Below are 17,180 nucleotides of genomic sequence, written 5' to 3'. Positions count from 1 at the left end.
CTATGTCCTCTGCCAGGCGCCCACACTACAGACCATTTGTGGAGAAAATATGCATGCATGAGCTAGCTTCAGAGCGTTCTCTAGTTTTATTAATAATTATAAATTGAATGGGCTGTTCTTTGACTATTACTTCATGCTGTTCAAATGAGGCAATGAATGTCAAAATGTTTGGGAAACAAAAGTATGATACACATGAAAGATGTTTCTTATCCTTGAGCCTCCTTTCCTGGGCCTTCATTGTTTGCTAGTAAAGTGACTATTCTTGAATTATCATCCCAGGCCCAACCCCCACCTTAGAGCATTCCACTAGAGCAAGGCCAGGCTGAGGGAGGCCCAACTCCAGCAGGCAGACAGCTAAGCCAAGCTAATGGCAAGGCTTCTAACCCTGAATGGGCATCGGAATGACAGGAAGGCCAGTTATTTGCATGAACAATGGCATAGTTACACTTCCTATTTGCGCAGCCCAGCCATGTACAAGGCCCAGATTGCTGGGCCTACTTGCAAAGTAAAAGTGAAGGTGTTAGTCACTTAATTGTATCTGATTGTTTGACTCCTCTGTCCATGGGATTTCCCAAGCAAGAACATTGGAGTGGGTTGCCATTTCCTTCTCCAGAGGATCTTCTTGACCCAGGGATTGACCTCATGTAGGTCTCCTACATTAGCAGGCAGATTCTTTACCATCTGAGCCACTAGGGAAACCTCGAGAAGAGTATGATTGTATAGGTCTGGAGTGGGGCCCAAGAATATGCATTTCATTTTTTTTTTTTCATGCTAAACATTTTTACATTAATGAAGCAAATATGACAACACATTGACGTTTACTGGATGCAGGTTGAGGAGGGAGACCTAAGTGGTATTCATTGTACTCTTGGAATCCATCCACACGTTCGTTCATCGAGAATATGAATTTCTAGCAAGTTCTCATGTGATGTTGATGCCACCCCCGAAAACCACTGGGTTCGTCACACCCCAGACTGTCATCTTCTCACAGCTCGATGATGGGGGCAAGGTCAATGCCGCAATCCTCCTTTTACAAAGGAGGAAACTGAAGCTCAGAGTCAGGAGCCTCCCCACAGCCCCGGGGTCCAGAAATTGCCTCCAGGCCCAGACTTCCGAGGCCCAGCCAGTGGAGGCTCCTTGCACAGAACATGGCTGGGCTGAGTAAACAGGAAGCATAATTGTGCCATTGTTCATGCAAATGCCCCCTCCCCTCCCCAGAGGGGAGTGGGAAATGAGCTGCTTCCCTTCCTGCAGCCCCAACCCCACCCCCATACAGCCTCAGCCCCCAGGGAAGGAAAGGAGCTTCTCAGGTTGCCCTGTTTTCTGTGCAGTCCCACCCCCTGGGACCTTGTGTAAATGCATTCTGGGGAAACCCTAAGTGCTTTTTAAATGACATTCTGGGCAGGAATGCAATAACAAGGTTTGGCTGCAATGAGATTAGCAGCTCCAGGTCCCACAAATCCCCAGTAAATGGCCAAAGACATCCGGCTACCCCTGCTCCTACCACACTGAGCAGGCCGGGCCTCCCTTCCTGCCTGGGCGATTTTCCAGAGGTCACCACTGTCCTAGAGAGAAGAGGATGCATGTCTGTTGAGGACCTACTAGGTATTTCTCTTCCTTGTAACAATGAGGTAGATGTCATTCTTATTGTTCTTATCTGTATTCCCTTGTTTCCATATGAAGAAACTGGAGTCAGGAAGTTAAGCAACAGATCTAAGGCCGCATGTATGTGTGTGCATGCATATGTGCTAAGTCACTTCAGTCGTGTCTGACTGTTTGTAAGAGTCGAACTGTAGCCCACCAGCTCCTCTGTCCATGAGATTCTCCTGGCAAGAATACTGGAGTGGATTGTCATTTCCTTCTCCAGGGGATCTTCCTGACCCAGAGATCTCACCCTCATCTCTTACGTCTCCTGCATTGGCAAGTGGGTTCTTTACAACTGGTGCCACCTGAGAAGCCCCCCGAAGGCCCCCCTAAAAAGGCCCTCAGTGACAAAGATGGAATTTGAACCAAGGACCCTCAGGCTCAAAGTCTTTGTGTTCCCTACATTAAAACTCACATCTGGAGTCTGAGACACAAGAAACAGGAAATGGGGGCAGGGGGGTCCATAGGATCCACGCAGCACCCACCTCCCGGAAGCCTCCAGAAATGAGAGCCTGGGAGGGGAGGCCCCACTGCCTGAAGGGAGACTGGCCAGCCCAGCACTTGATGTAAATCCCCACATATGAAAAGCAACATGAGGAAGGCGGCAGAGGACTGGCAAGGCAGACAGAGACCTCAACAGTTACCTCCTGCAAGACCTGCTGGCCCGTCCTTGCCCAGCGCGACTCCCAAGTTAGACTGGCTCAAAGTCCCCTGAGACTTACAGAGGTCCTCTAAGGCTGTGTTGCCCCTGAGACAGGGTGAATCAGACCCACTTCCAAACTTGGGCAGGTCACTGAATCCCTTGAGACTCTGTTTTCCCATCTGTTAAAGGTGAGGGTTGGGAGTTGCTGACACCTGTCCAGCTGGTTGCAAAGATCAAGTACAAGTATGTCACACGTGTCCTGCACGCGATAGGTGCTGCCCAGCCCAACATCTGCAAGAAATCTGCTGGAGTAACCATGGTGTCAGGCAGTGGCCAGACAGCATTTCCAGAACAATAGTAGTTTCCAACTTCTGTGCTTCCAAGGACTTTTTTCTGGTTTTTTGAAAGATTATGCCTGCCAAACTACACTTATTAAATAATAATTAATTCATTTCCCCATTTTTTAGTAATCACAGCCATGTCTAAGTCTAGCCAGGTTTCTGATCTACGTGAATTGCCACAATATCACCACCCCGTGTTGCTATACCGCTAAGTCACTTCAGTCGTGTCCGACTCTGTGCGACCCCAGAGACGGCAGCCCACCAGGCTCCCCCGCCCCTGGGATTCTCCAGGCAAGAACATTGAAGTGGGTTGCCATTTCCTTCTCCAATGCATGAAAGTGAAAAGTGAAAGGGAAGTTGCTCAGTTGTGTCCAACCCTAAGCGACCCTATGGACTGCAGCCCACCAGGCTCCTCCAGCCATGGGATTTTCCAGGCAAGAGTACTGGAGTGGATTGCCATTGCCTTCTCCGGTGTTGCTATAAGCCCAGCCCAAATGGGAGAACTGTTTCCATTTCTCTCTTTGGAATGTTGAGACTAGCTAGCTCGAAGCCCCTAGCACTGCCTACTGCACACTCACCAGAAGCACACACAGGAGCTGTTTTTCTGTTGAAGCAAGACACTGAAATGCCCACATTGCTAAAGGGGACTTTTTTGAACTGGCCTGAGAAGCACCATATCAATACAAAAGAATCAAACCCCAAAATGTTTGGTTTGGGTTTTGTTGTTGCTGTTGATTCCTTGTTTTTTAACCCAACAAAGGCTGTTACAGATATTCTTGACCCTCATCTAATTCTTGACCCTCATCTAATCCTTGACCTTAGATGAGGCTTGAAACTTGGACAATAATGTCTGTTGGTCACATAATGTCGCATCAAAGAAGCAGACCATTTAATGATGTGCTATAAATCATTACAGCATGTCAAAGTGCTATGCGTGCATGCATGCTTAGTCGCTTCAGTCGTGTCTGACTCTTTGCAACCCATGGACTATATAGTCCACCAGGCTCCTCTGTCCATGGAATTTTCCAGGCAAGAATACTGGAGTGGTTTGCCATTTCCTCCTCCAGGGGATCTTCACAACCCAGGGACTGAACTTGTGTCTCCTGCATTGGCAGGTAGATTCTCTACCCACTGAGCCCCCTGGGAGGCCCCAAAGTCAGAATATCCAGGTTGAGGGATCAGGCGCCTTTTTTCTGGAAGATATTTTCTCCATAGTAACTAGTACTAATCCTTATTTAGTAAGTACAGTTCATCTGGTGACACAAACAGGACACACAGAAGACAGATGTGATCAAAGGTTCTTGAGAACAGAAAGGTTGGGAGCATTCCTTAGGGAGTCCATCTGTTCCTGGAAGAGTGTGGCACTCAGCTAGTGCTGTCTGACTGCAGCCTGAGACCTGGCACTACCTATTGATCAGAGAGGTTAAGGAAAAGAAACTACTACTTCCCAAGCACCTACTGTCTGCCAAGGTGGGGCATCATTGTCTGAGGCTTCCTCAGGGATGTGTACAGGTGAAAGCACCCCCACTGTTTGTTTGTAATTAATTTGTATTGGAGTATAGTTATGTACAATGTTGGTTAGTTTCTACTGTATAGCACAGTGAATCAGTTATACCTTTATCTGCTCTTTTTTAGATCCTTTTCCCATGTAGGTCATTACAGAGTATTGGGTAGAGCTCCCTGTGCTGTATAGTAGGTTCTTGTGTATGTGTGTTAGTCGCTCAGTCGCATCCAACCATTTACAACCCCGTGGACTGCAGCCCACCAGGATCCTCTATCCATGGAATTCCCCAGGCAAGAATTCTGGAGTGGGTAGCCATTTCCTCCTCCAGGCGATCTCCCCAACCCAGGGATCAAACCCAAGTCTCCTGCACTGCAGGCGGATTCTTACCATCTAAGCTACCAGGGAAGCCCAGGTTCTTATTAGTTACCTATTTTATATCGTACTGAAAGCCCCCACACACACACAGATGCACCCACATGCGTGCATGCGCACACACACACACAAGCTGTACTGTCCTGAGCTTCCCTTTCCCCTAGATTTTCTACTTTCTCTGTCAAAACAGGAGAGGGGTCCACACCTGCTCTCCTCCTGCTTTGCAAATCTCAGAGAACCATACTAAGCACCTATTAGGACACTGTGCCTGACACCTAAGTATATGGAGGGTACAAGATGCAGTCTCTGCCTCCAAAGGAGCCCCAGCCAATGGTGGATGTAGGAACAAAGCATTTCGGTGTGATGTACAAATGCCACACCGGAGGTTTTCACACCGCCCTGCATCAGAGGCCAGGGGAAGGGCCTGAGTTCACGGGTAGCTTCCACGAGGAGACAGAAGCCTGAGTTTCAGTCTTGAAGGTGACAGAGTTGTCTATGAATAAGAGGGGAGGGCTTTCCTGGTGGAAAGAGCTCCTGGGGGAGCCGGGGCCTGCAGGAGCTGAGGCAAGACCTGGCCCTGAGACTGGAGCCTCACCTCCCAAACGCATCTTGCTCCTTCTGGTGATGGTGTGATGAGGAGAGAAACAAGCAGGGAGGCAGGAGAGCAGAGGGAAGGCTGTTGAGGTCATCTAGGCAAAAGTCAAGTGGAGCTAGACCAGGGCAGGGGAAACATGGCGAGAGGGGTTGATACGTTTGGGAGGCAGAGTCAGCGTGACTGGAGGACTGAGTGGATGGGGGATAGGGCAGCAGACAATACCAGGAGGACAGTGAATCAGGGGCTGAGGAAGCCAGGACAGTGAGTGACACCTCCTGTCCCAAGGAGCCTGACTGGGAAGGACAGGCAAGGATAACAGGGAGAGGGGCACCTTCCCTGGTAGCTCAGACAGTAAAGCATCTGCCTGCAATGCGGGAGACCTGGGTTCGATACCTGGGTCGGGAAGATCCCCTGGAGAAGGAAATGGCAACCCACTCCAGTATTCTTGCCTGGAAAATCCCATGGACTGAGGAGCCTGGTAGGCTACAGTCCATGGGGTCGCAAATAGTCGGACACGACTAAGCAACTTCACTTTTCCAGTTTGGTTCTGAGTGCCTGTGGGGGTGGGTGACCGAGGTGGGTCAGAGCCTGAGCATGGACTGTGGGTTGTGCTGGGGCAAGAGTCTCAGCCTCACTGTGAAATGGAGGCACGTGCCCAGCTCTGAGGTATTTAGTAGGATTCCATGTATGACACACCCGTGCTGGGGCAGCCACACGCCAGAGGTGTTGGCTAGCCAGCCTCTGGCTCTTCCTGACTTTTTCCCGTCTTCATCTTTCTCTCCCTTCCCCCAGCCCACCTGCCTGTCTTCCTTCCTTACTACTTCTCCAAGGTTCCACATCCTTCCCAGCCCTCCTCCTCCCCCAGCTTCACACACACACACACACACACACACACACACGTATATGCATGCACACACAGATTGTCCATAAAATCATTTGTCTCATTTGTCAAGCAAGGCCCACAGCTCCTGACAGCAGCTCTCACACGGTTCGCTTGTTTCTCAGACATAGCGTGCAGGAGGTCCCAGATTGCAGCTGCAGCCAGCCAAGCCCGCCCACAGACTTGGCTGCAGCTGTTCCTGATGGCCTCTGTCCCTGACACTCATTTCCTCACCTGGCTCCAGAGACCAGCGAGTGCAGCTGGATCACACCATTATTCAGATCCACCCGCAGCCATGAAGCACCTACTGCGTGCTCGGCTCTGAGCCAGGGAAAGGGTGGGGGTGGTGTCCACTTGTCTGTCTGGAGCCGCAGACCTTGTAGAGAGGACTGAGCCTCTGGTCTTTACAAAGACTGCAGAGCAGAAAAGTTCAATAACAGTTCACAATGCCAGGACAGTTCTAGACAAGCGTAGAGGAGAGTTGTAGGCATAACTCCTTGCCAGGGTAATTGTGCAGATGGTCATCGCCCTAGGGAGCATAGAGCAGGGCAAGTCAGAATGTGGGCCTGGGGGGTGCATGGAGCGAAGATCCATGAGCCACTGGCAGAATGAAGCTTGGGTTCTACCTCCGATACAGTGTGTGACCTTGGAAGTGTGCCTTCCCTCTGCTTTAGGGCCTCATCTGCAAAGGAGGGGTGAGAGGGAGAGGTCACTGAGGTCTCTTCTAGCTCTCGTACTCCTGGGTCAGGAAGGCGGTAAGGAACACGAGTGGACAATGGGTCTTGCTCGTCGGTGCAAAACTGGAATGGAACAGGGACAGCCTCTACTGCTGACCTGGGTGTCACCTGATGGCTCGCAGGACCCATCTGGGTCATCTGACTATACAAATGAACAGAGACCTCGTGCTGCCAAAGCCCTGCGCACATCCAGCGTCTCCGAACACACCCAGCATCTCCGCGCTGTCACAGCACCCCAGAGGCTGGATGGATACACAGGTGGACCTTACTGTTCTGATTTCCCAGAGGAGGAAACCAAGCCTCAGAAGACAGAGGGACTTGCCTGAAGTCCAGCTAGGTATTAAAGGCAGAGCCCAGATCAGGTGTAGGAGAGAAATGAGGTGTCCCTGCTTCTCCAAGTGGGGTCCCCTCGCTCCCTCCCCTCCACCGTCCCTGGCAGCCCCGTGCCGCACACCAGCTGCGCTCTCCTTTCAGGCTCCAGCAGACAGCCACTTTGATTTGCTGCTAATTCTTTATTTAAAAAAGATTCACAACTCAATTACATCAGGTAACAATAGCTCACAGTCAATAATACAAAACGCAAACCCAATAAACATTCATTCTGACCAGGGGACATGGATTTAGATGAAGAAAAACAAAAAAATTACAGCATCAGCTCGTTGAGAACAGTATCCTGTAATTTCCAGTAAATTGGAATCACGGCGAGTCGTTTTCCCCACTTGAGTGGCAGGTATATTAATTTGTTGGCATTTGTCAACCATCAAAATAAGGTGTTTACAAGGGATGGGAAGAGAGCTTCAGAGAGTCAGGCTGAGGTTATTATCCTGGCAGGAGATTGTGTACCGTGATTCATATGATTAGGGGGTCTTCAGAAGCGCCAGGGCTGGCCTGTACTCCCTGTGGAGGTAGGTCCAGGGTGAAACTGAACACCCTTGACCCTGGCCCCTTGGCCACACTCTACTCCACCTACTGCTCTGCTCTCTAGAATCCAGGGCCTCATCCAGTCACCCCCTTCTGCCTCCCGGAAGTCACTCCAAGAGAGGAGTGGACAGGCTCACCAGGGGTACATTAGAACAGTTACCATCTGTTACTCACTAGTTACCCTCCAGGGGCTGAACTAGGCCCCTTAGCATGCGTGCATGCTAAGTTGCTTCAGTCGTGTCCAACTCTTTGCGCCCCTATGGATGGTAGCTTGCCAGGCTCCTCTGTCCATGGGATTCTCCAGGCAAGAATACTGGAGTGGGTTGCCATGCCCTCTTCCAGGGCATCTTCCCAACCCCAGGGATTGAACCAACGTCTGCTGTGGCTCCTGTATTGCAGGCAGATTGTTTACCGCTGAGCTACCAGGGAAGCCCCAGGCCCCTTATAAGGGGCATTATCTCATGGAACTCTCACAACAACCTTTCAAGGTAAGTATTATTATCCACCTCTTATAGATGAGGAGACTGGAGCTCAGAGAGGGTACATAACCTGCTCAAGGTCACAAAGCTGGTGGGTAACAGGGCCAGAACCAGAAGAGGGAAGCAAGGGGCCTTGAACACAAAAGTCCAGGAGGCTCTGGCTCTCAGGGTGACCCAAGTGCAAGGCTGGCACCTGAATAGGGGACGTCTCACTCAGATCCTGAGTGGGGGATGTCTCACCCAGCTCCTTGGGTAGGCGATGTCTCACTCAGCACTCGGGTGGGGGATGTCCCACCCAGCTCCTGGCCATGAGGGACAGAGCTGGATCTAGATCCAGAGTTCCAAAGAACAGCAAGGGGAGACAAGAAGTCCTTCTTCAATGAACAGTGCATAAAACTAGAAGAAAACAGCAGAAGGGGAGAGACTAGAGATTTCTTTAGGAAAATTGGAAATACCAAGGGAACGTTTCGTCCAAAGATGGGCACAATAAAGGACAGAAATGGTAGAGATCTAGTAGATGCCGAAGAGATCAAGAAGAGATGGAAAGAATAACTGTACAAAATAACATGGAATAACCGTCCAAAAAAGATCTTAATGATCTGGATTAGTATGATGCTGTGGTCAGTCACCCAGAGCCAGACATTCTGGAGAGTGAAGTCAAGTGGACTTTAGGAAGCACTGCTGTTAATAAAGCTAGTGGATGCAATGGGATTCCAGTAGAGCTATTCAAAACCCTAAAGGATGATGCCATCAAGGTGTTACATTCAATATGCAGCAAATCTGGAAGACCCAGGAGTGGCCACAGGACTGGAAAAGGTCAATCTTCATCCCAATTCCCTAGAAGGGCAGTACTAAAGAATGTTCTAACCATCAGACAATTGCCTTCATCTCCCATGCTAATAACGTCATGCTTAAAATCTTGCATGCTAAGGCTTCCGCATTATGCAAACTGAGAACTTTCAGATCTCCAAGCTGGGTTTTGAAAAGGAAGAGGAACCAGAGATCAAATTGCCAACATTCACTGGATGATAGAGAAAGCTAGGGAATTCCAAAAAAAAATCTACCCCTATTTCATCAACTATGCTAAAGCTTTTGACTGTGTGAATCATAACAAACTGTGGAAAGTTCTTAAAGAAATGGGAATACCAGACCATCTTACCTGTCTCCTGAGAAACTTGTATGCAGGTCAAGAGGCAGCAGTTAGAGCCCTGTATGGAACAACTGATTGGTTCAAGATTGAGAAAGGAGTATGACAGGGCTGTCTGCTGTCACCCTGTTTGTTTAACCTATGCGCTGAGCACATCATGAGAAATGCCAGGCTGGATGAATTACAAGCTGGAATCAAGATAGGTGGGAGAAACATCAACAACTTCAGATATGCAGATGATACCCTTCTAATGGCAGAAAGCAAAGAGGAACTAAAGAAACTCTTGATGAGGGTGAAGGAGGAGAGTGAAAGAGTTGACTTAAGACTACATATTTAAAAAAGTAAGATCATGGCATCTGGTCCCATTACTTCATGGCAAATAGAAGGGGAGAAGGTAGAATTAATGACATATTTCCTCTTCTTGGGCTCTAAAATCACTGTGGATGGTGACTGCAGCCATGAAATCAGAAGACAGTTGTTTCTTGGCAGGAAATCTATGACAAACCTAGACAGCATGTTGAAAAGCAGAGACATTACTCTGCCAACAAAGGTCCTTATAGTTGAGGCTATGGTCTTCCCAGGGGTCACATATGGTTGTGAGAGTTGAACCATCAAGAAGGCTGGGGCTGCTGCTGCTAAGTCACTTCAGTCGTGTCTGACTCTGTGCAACCCTATGGACAGCAGCCCACCAGGCTCCTCTGTCCACAGGATTCTCTAGGCAAGAATACTGGAGTGGTTTGCTAGTTCCTTCTCCCTCAAGAAGGCTGAACATTGAAGAATTGATGCTTTTGAACTGTGGTATGGAGAAGACTCTTGAGAGTCCCTTGGACTGCAAGGAGATCAAACCAGTCAATCCTAAAGGAAATCAGTCCTGAATATTCACTGGAAGGACTGATGCTGAAGCTGAAGCTCCAATACTTTGGCCACCTGATGAGAAGAGCTGACTCATTATAAGACCCTGATCCTGGGGAAAATTGAAGGCAGGAGAAGGGGTCGACAGAGGATGAGATGGTTGGATGGCATCACCGACTCAATGGACATGAGTTTGAGCAAAGCTCCAGGAGATGGTGAAGGACAGGAGAGGCTGGCGTGCAGCAGTCCATGGGGTCGCAGAGTGGGACATGACTGGGCGACTGAACAACAGCAACAATTGTCTGCACCAGCCTGTGCTTTTTTCACTGTGGTTCAGCCACCTGGAAGAGATGGGCCTTGTAGTAGCTAGAAGCTTCCAAGGGAGTGAAGCTCAGTGGTGGAATTCCGGGCCTCACCAGACTGACCAGAGGGGCACTATCACCCCTACAAGTGGTCCCAGAAGGTAGCTGCCTCTTCCCTGTGTCTAGATGTTAGTCCAGGTGGAAACGTGGGGCTGAGGCCATCACACAGGAAAGCCAAGTCCAGCTGCTGACACCTGGGTGCCAAGCTCCCCCATGTCCCCAGCCCAGAGTCCCCCCCTACCTTGCACTTGGCAGCAGTTTGCCGTCTTTTCAAATCCACTACTTACCCTCATGAGGGCAGGGGTCCTTCTCCTCATTTTTTCCTTGGCCAGGGGAAGCTGAGGCTCCAATAGTTGAACCAAGTTGTCCCAAGTCACAAAGCCAACAGAGTGCCCAGATATGACTCAGAACTCAGGGCTTTTTCCATCTACTTCTCTGCTGAGAACTAGGTCAAGACCCAGATGGGGCTGGAGTTCAGACTTGGTTGGGGGTAGGAGAAATAGGAAAGAAGGCTTGAGGGGTGGGAAGTGTCAGGAACAAACAACATCTAAAATATAATGCTTTGGCTAAATTTAAACATGTGAGAGAGTTCAGAATGATTCATAATACATGCAGATTGATGCAAATGACTATGCAAATGAGGCAGAGGGAAGAGAAGGGTACAGCTCACCTCTCAACCATAGCAGGAGTGGGCAGAGCAAGGACTCCCTCTTGGGCAGCAGTCTTCCAAGCAAACCTCACCTTCAAAATGACTTTCTGAGGCAATGTGCCAAGGCCCCGGGGCCCTGGACAGATGTGGCCAGTACATGTCCACGTCACTATCTCCACACTTGACCGGGTCTCTGCAACGCCCACCACACCCAACCCCCGGCCCGAGTCTGCCTTCTCTGAGCTAAATGATTCTGCTGTTTTCCTTTCACCAATGAGCCTTCCTTTTTCCTCAGCCTTTTTAACCGTCCTCATCACCTCTCTGTTTCTAATGGGTTGGGACCGAGGGTTTGGCAGACAATTTGAGTGAGTCAGGATAGGCCAGTCGCTTCTCAGACCATATAACCCGCAGCAGCATGCTGGAGGGCAGATGGCCTCCCTGAGGGGAAGTGTGGAGCTTTAGACCAGGGTTTGCATGGTCCAGTGAATCCCTCTGTTCCTTGGTTTCCTCATCTGTCAAATGAGATCGCTAACAGCTCCTGTGTATGGCTTTTGGCTGTTGGATTCGGGGGTTGAGGAGGATGCCATATGCATTCACGCCTAGCACATGGTCAGGAATCGGCCCTACTTCCCTCTGCAGACCTCCCAGCCCCCTCTTCCCTACCCCAGCCCCCTGACTTTTCTCCCTTTTCATTTCTGCTCACACAAGCCTGACTGCTACCCTCCACCTCTTTCTGCTTGTCTGAGAGTCCTACCCATCCTTCATCTCCATCACAAAGCAGACCTCAAACGCACACCCCGCACCCCCCCAAAAGCAGCCAGGACCCCAGCACTGCTGCCGCCATGCCTGTCACGGTCGTCCGCCCCTCCCGGGCCCCGGGCACCTGACAGCCCCGATTTGCACAGAGAGCTGCCGCTTTCTCAGGGCTTCACACCAGTATCTCCTCCTGACGTTGACCTCCCCATGCCCCTGTACATTTGGAGAGGAATAAATGGTTCTTCCTTGACAAGGGAAGAATCTGGGACCCTGAGGGGACACACATGGTCCACTCTGGGCGTGGAGGCCCAGAGCCTTTCGGTGCTTCCACTTTGCCTCCCCTGTCTCAGCACTCCCACAGGGAGATTTCTCTGGTCATAACTCTATCTCCCCAGTTTCTTTGTAAGCCCCTAGAGGGCCTGGAGCCCGTCTCCCATCTCCTTTTAGGCACACACCCTACACCAATGTGCAACGAGCTCGCAGGGGAGCTGGCCCTGGAGACAGAATGATGGGCTCAACTCTCCTTCACTCTCTACGGAGATATTGGCTTCTAAACTGCCACGTCAGCCATCAGCTGGCCCAGCAGCCTTGTCTCTGCAGAACAGGCCTGAGTTCTGCCTTAGGACAGCCCCCAGGAGCCCCCTCCCATGCTGGGAACACAAGACATTCCTAGAACTAAAGGTGGAGAAGCCACCACATGTGCATGTGAACAAAATCACCTTGCAGCTCTCCCTCAAAGCTTTTCATAAAAGACCTTGGGTCTGAATATGCAGGGACTCGAAAGCCCCCAGACCCCTCTCCCTGGCAGCCAGTCTCTGGGGAGGTACGTGTAGTGGGCACAGGAACTGTCTCCATGGCACGCTGCTCTTCTCATACAGTTCACCATTTGCGTTCTTTGTCCCCCATCCTTGCTTGACTTCATCTCAACAGCCTCAGAGGCAGCAGGAATACCCCTGCATCCCCACACTCTGGTTTTATTTTCATCACGATTGGTTGTTTGTTTTCTGCACACACATGGCTCCAGAAGGAGTTACTGGCGAGATGGGAATAAACAGTCTGTGCTCGTAAACACCACTCTCCTCAGTCATTCCATGTGGGACTCCTTGTGTCTAGAGCCTGTGGGGAGACTTTAAAACTTTGTACCAAGTCAATTACTGCTACTCCCATCAGTAAGAATAATAACAAATACTCCGTGAGTGCTTCTTATGTGCCAGCCACAATTCTGAGACGTGACCTCATTGCTTTACCCTTCACCACACACACGGGCTAGAAGGTAGGTTTTTCCTCATCCCCATTTTATCGATGAGGAGCAGGAACGTTCAGGAACACTTTATAGATGAAGAACAGGAAAGCTGCTTGTCTAAGGTGGACCACATGAGTCCTTTGATCTTCGACAGGGAGAGAAATCCATAATAGGAAACCCCAGGTATCTGGGACACCGTCACTGCAACACCCCACCTTAATGCAGACTCTCCCTGTCTTGTCTTCTCTGTCTCCCTCTTCTTCCTCCCTCTCCTTCTCTTGTACCCCTTACTAGTTCTTTATCCTTCTAGCTCTGTGAATGAGGCGATTTCCTGTCCCTCTCTGAACTTGACAGCCCTCTCCTGACAGTAGACAGAGGACCCTCCTTGCTGACCTCGTGGGCTGATGCAGGGGCCAGCCCTCCAGCGCGAGGGCAGTGTGCTCGGCCTGCTGGGAGCTGTGGGGTGGGCAAGAAGGGAGTCGGTCCTCACACCCCATGGCAGGAGCCCATGCGCTCTGTCCTGTTGCAGCATCTCCGGCTATGGGGCGGCTGGCGGGAAAGGTGGGAAGAACACCATGATGCGGTCCCACGGCGTGTCTGTGCTGGGCATCTTCAACCTGGAGAAGGACGACACGTTGTACATCCTGGTCGGGCAGCAAGGGGAAGACGCCTGCCCCAGCGTAAGTACCCAGAGTGGGAGTTTCTCCTCCACCTTCCCCAGGACCCAGGCAGGTCCCTCAGGGACGCCAATGCCAGACACACCCCATCAGGGAGCTCTTGTTCAAAAACGGCAGGACTCACCCCTTGTTCTGCCTGCAAATGCTCCTCCCTTTCCAGTGCCTAAGAAAGTGGGTGGTGTGGCTTTGGGCGCTGCACATTCGTATGGGGATGGAGGCTGAGGCATGGGTTTCATGAGCAGTCCTTAAAACTGAAGTCCTGAGTTCTGCTGAAATGGGCAAACGGTTGTTTCTCTCAGCACAAGTGTGAGTCAAAGCCCCCTTTCTAAGCTTTCTTGCAAGGGCATAGTTTTTTTTAGCCCTATCATTATAAACAGGAAAATGCCAGACCAAACATGTCTTATTCAGCTCGAAATCACAGACTCATAGCCAATATATGTATATAAAACCACAGAAAAAGTTCTGAAGGACACAGACAATGGTGGTTGCTTCTGGAGCGGGGACTAGAGTTGAGCATACTTTGTCCATAATGTCTGATATTGTTAGAAAAAGAATGCATTCACATATTATTTGTGTGATTAATTTTTTTAAGTTTTCTTAAGCATAGAATCAGAGCTGGAATATCATGTAATCCACTTCCCCCAACCCCATTTCACAGATGAGAAAGTGGAGACCACGGAGGTGAAAGGACTTGTCCAGAGTCACTCATAATGCTCACAGAGACTCTGCCTCCTGTTTCTGATGCCCCGAATGTGCTGGGGTTTCAGTTTTTACCCCCTTTCTCCCTTTTCCTCTTATAGCATACCACCCTAGACTAGCTAGGGTGTCATCCTCTCCAGCCCGAAACAGCCCTTCCTTCTGGTTCCTGATCCCACTGGGGTGTCCACACTGAGCGCTCCAAGGGCAGCACTTAAGAAAGCCAGTAGTGATCTAAGGTGACCAGCAGGGGGAGACAGTGAGAACTAACAAAGCTGCAGCCATGCCTCTGGCCTGTGCTGGAGGCGGCAAGACGCAGCAGTGCTGGCTATTCCACATGGGAACTCAGCGCTCCACAGGGCATCTCCACGCTGGGCAGGCCACACCCTCATCTGATGGTGAACTTCTGCACCGGGCGAGGCCGGGGCAGGGATCCAGCTTCTGGGACCAGGACACAGGGCTCCTTCTCCAGAAATTTATTCAAGAGCAGATTTGGAAGACAGAAGTGGTAACAAAGGTGATGAGTTCAATTCCACAGAATAACCTCAGGGTTCCTAAGAATCAGGTGTCAGGCTGGGAGCCAGGGGTAAAGTACAGGGTCCCACCCCCAACCCCACACGAAGCAGCAGGAGTAAGCTTCACAGGTGCAGCCTGGTGCCTGAGAAACGCGTGGACCCTTTTATTTAGCAGCTATAATCAAGACTTTCCAACCTGATATAATATATTAAGTCATTAAATTACAAGCTGCTGTAATTTTCACAGGAATTTATTGAGTGCTAATGTAATTCTTTCATCTAAGCAAAAAGATTGCATTCACTTCTGTAAGGGACTTTTATTTGATTGGATCGTAATCAGTTATGTCTTTTCACAAGACTTCATCCTTCTTTTTTAATTCAGTTGTAATCTACTTGTTCCTCTGGATTGCTGCATTTTATCATTTTATTAATCAATCTGAAAGTGTTAGTCACTCAGTCGCATCTGACTCTTTGCGACCCCATAGTCTGTCATGGAATTCTCCAGGCAAGAATACTGAAGAGGTTTGCCATTCCCTTCTCCAGGGGACCTTCCTGATCCAGGGATCGAACCCAGGTCTCCTGCATTACAGGCAGATCCTTCACTGTCTGAGCCACGAGGGAAGCCCCATTAATCAATCTACTTGCTCTTAGACTTTGAGGATATGCCGGGCAAGTTTCAGAGAAGCCAGGGACAGAGGATAGCCTCCTCTTCTGATCGGGTTGGGCATAGCATGGGCTTGGGGAAAGGAATTAGTCTTCCCAGTAGCTCCAGACCTCCGCTCCCCCCAGGGGCCCATTTGAGTAAGGGAGAAAACCTTGTACAAGCACCACCTCAATCTCTGGTCCTCCCAAGGCTGAAAAATGGTGTGTAGAGAGGATCTTCTAGAGAATGAAGTGGACCCTAAGAATTAAACTGCAGGTTTTGGCAATTCTACTGGTGCTGCATGGAGTGGCTCTTCCTGTGTGCCTGGGCAACCAGAGCCTGGAATGGGCTCCAGCTGCTGGAACCCCGCCTCCCATCCCACACACACATTCCTCAGTCCCGATCCTGTGCACAGTAAGTTGTTTAGCAGCATCCCTGGCCTCTACACCCTGTTGAGCAGCATCCCTAGCCAGTATCATCCATCAGAAATTACAATCAAAAATGCCCCCAGACATTTCCAAACATCTCCAGGACAGCAAAACCATCGGTCTAAAAGTCAGTTCCCACCACTCCCGTCATTCCCAAGGCAAATATTGTGAGGAGTCAGCCCACACTCACCCAGCTCCTAAGTCTTTCAAATGTATTCAGGACTTCGCAGAAGTCAGAAAAAGAAAGCAAATCATGGAAAAGTGATCTCTTCCAAATGCTGCTGTGGGCACAGCAAGCTGCAGACTGAGACTCAAATCAAGGGGTCACCTCACCCAGGGCAGTGAGGCATGGCCATGAGTCTGGGCTCTAGGAAACCAAAAGGCCGTCCTTCGGCCCAGTTGCTTCCTCCGGCGATCTCCAGCCATCTGCAAGTTCTGCTCAGAAGAAGAGGGCCTCCCCAAGGGGTGGGGGCCCCCACTGCTGCCGGACGAAGGACAGGAGGAAAAGGAGCAGGGCGGAGGGACAGACCTTCTTTAGCACCCTGGGCAGCTCCCCAATTTATGGAGGAGGCAGATCCAGCAGATGGGCCAGCAAATCTCCAGTCAGGAAGCTAGACTGGACCCTGAACTCTGCTCTGCTCTGCCCGGCTGGCAGCACACATTTCCATCCCCTGTCCCTGGCTCTGCCCACAGGGAATGCCCCCAGCATCTCAGGGCCTCCCCCTGGTGGCAGTTAGCAGGGTTTCCTTCCAGCAGACTCCATGCCACTCTGCCCCCACCCCAGCCCTGACCAGCACTGCACGTACATAGGAGAAATGTCAGCTGTCTACAATAGCAATTCACAGCCTTCCAAGCACACTAAATCCACTCTAGAAAATATCAAATTATTTCCATCATTAAATCCAAAATGCCATAAAACAAATTGCATCTCAGCTGTTTATCTGGAAATTTCTCTAGTACTCATTCCCGGCACCCCTGAGTGCTTTAGCATAAGGAGTGGCTCGAGATGAATTGCCATGTCCACTGGCTGGTTCCCCAGCCACATTTGATGAAAATTTGATGTTTTATTGGCCTTTTTTCTATTAAGTGAAAGAAA

At 50.2% G+C, this 17,180-nt stretch overlaps 1 protein-coding gene across 1 annotated transcript in view; it reads left to right on the top strand.

Moving 5' to 3' along the window:
* Positions 1 to 17,180, top strand: part of ALK (anaplastic lymphoma receptor tyrosine kinase) — a gene marked incomplete at its 5' end in the record, with an annotated part of 508,673 nt that overhangs the window by 452,676 nt on the left and 38,817 nt on the right. The window contains 1 exon segment of the mRNA XM_010840704.1: positions 13,655 to 13,805. Within this exon segment, the coding sequence (XP_010839006.1) occupies positions 13,655 to 13,805 (151 nt within the window).

This window comes from Bison bison, unplaced genomic scaffold (assembly GCF_000754665.1).
Source record: "Bison bison bison isolate TAMUID 2011002044 unplaced genomic scaffold, Bison_UMD1.0 scf7180017864145, whole genome shotgun sequence".
NCBI lineage: Eukaryota > Metazoa > Chordata > Mammalia > Artiodactyla > Bovidae > Bison > Bison bison.
The sequence above is the reverse complement of the archived record's forward strand: the minus strand, read 5'-3'. Positions and strand labels throughout refer to the sequence as shown.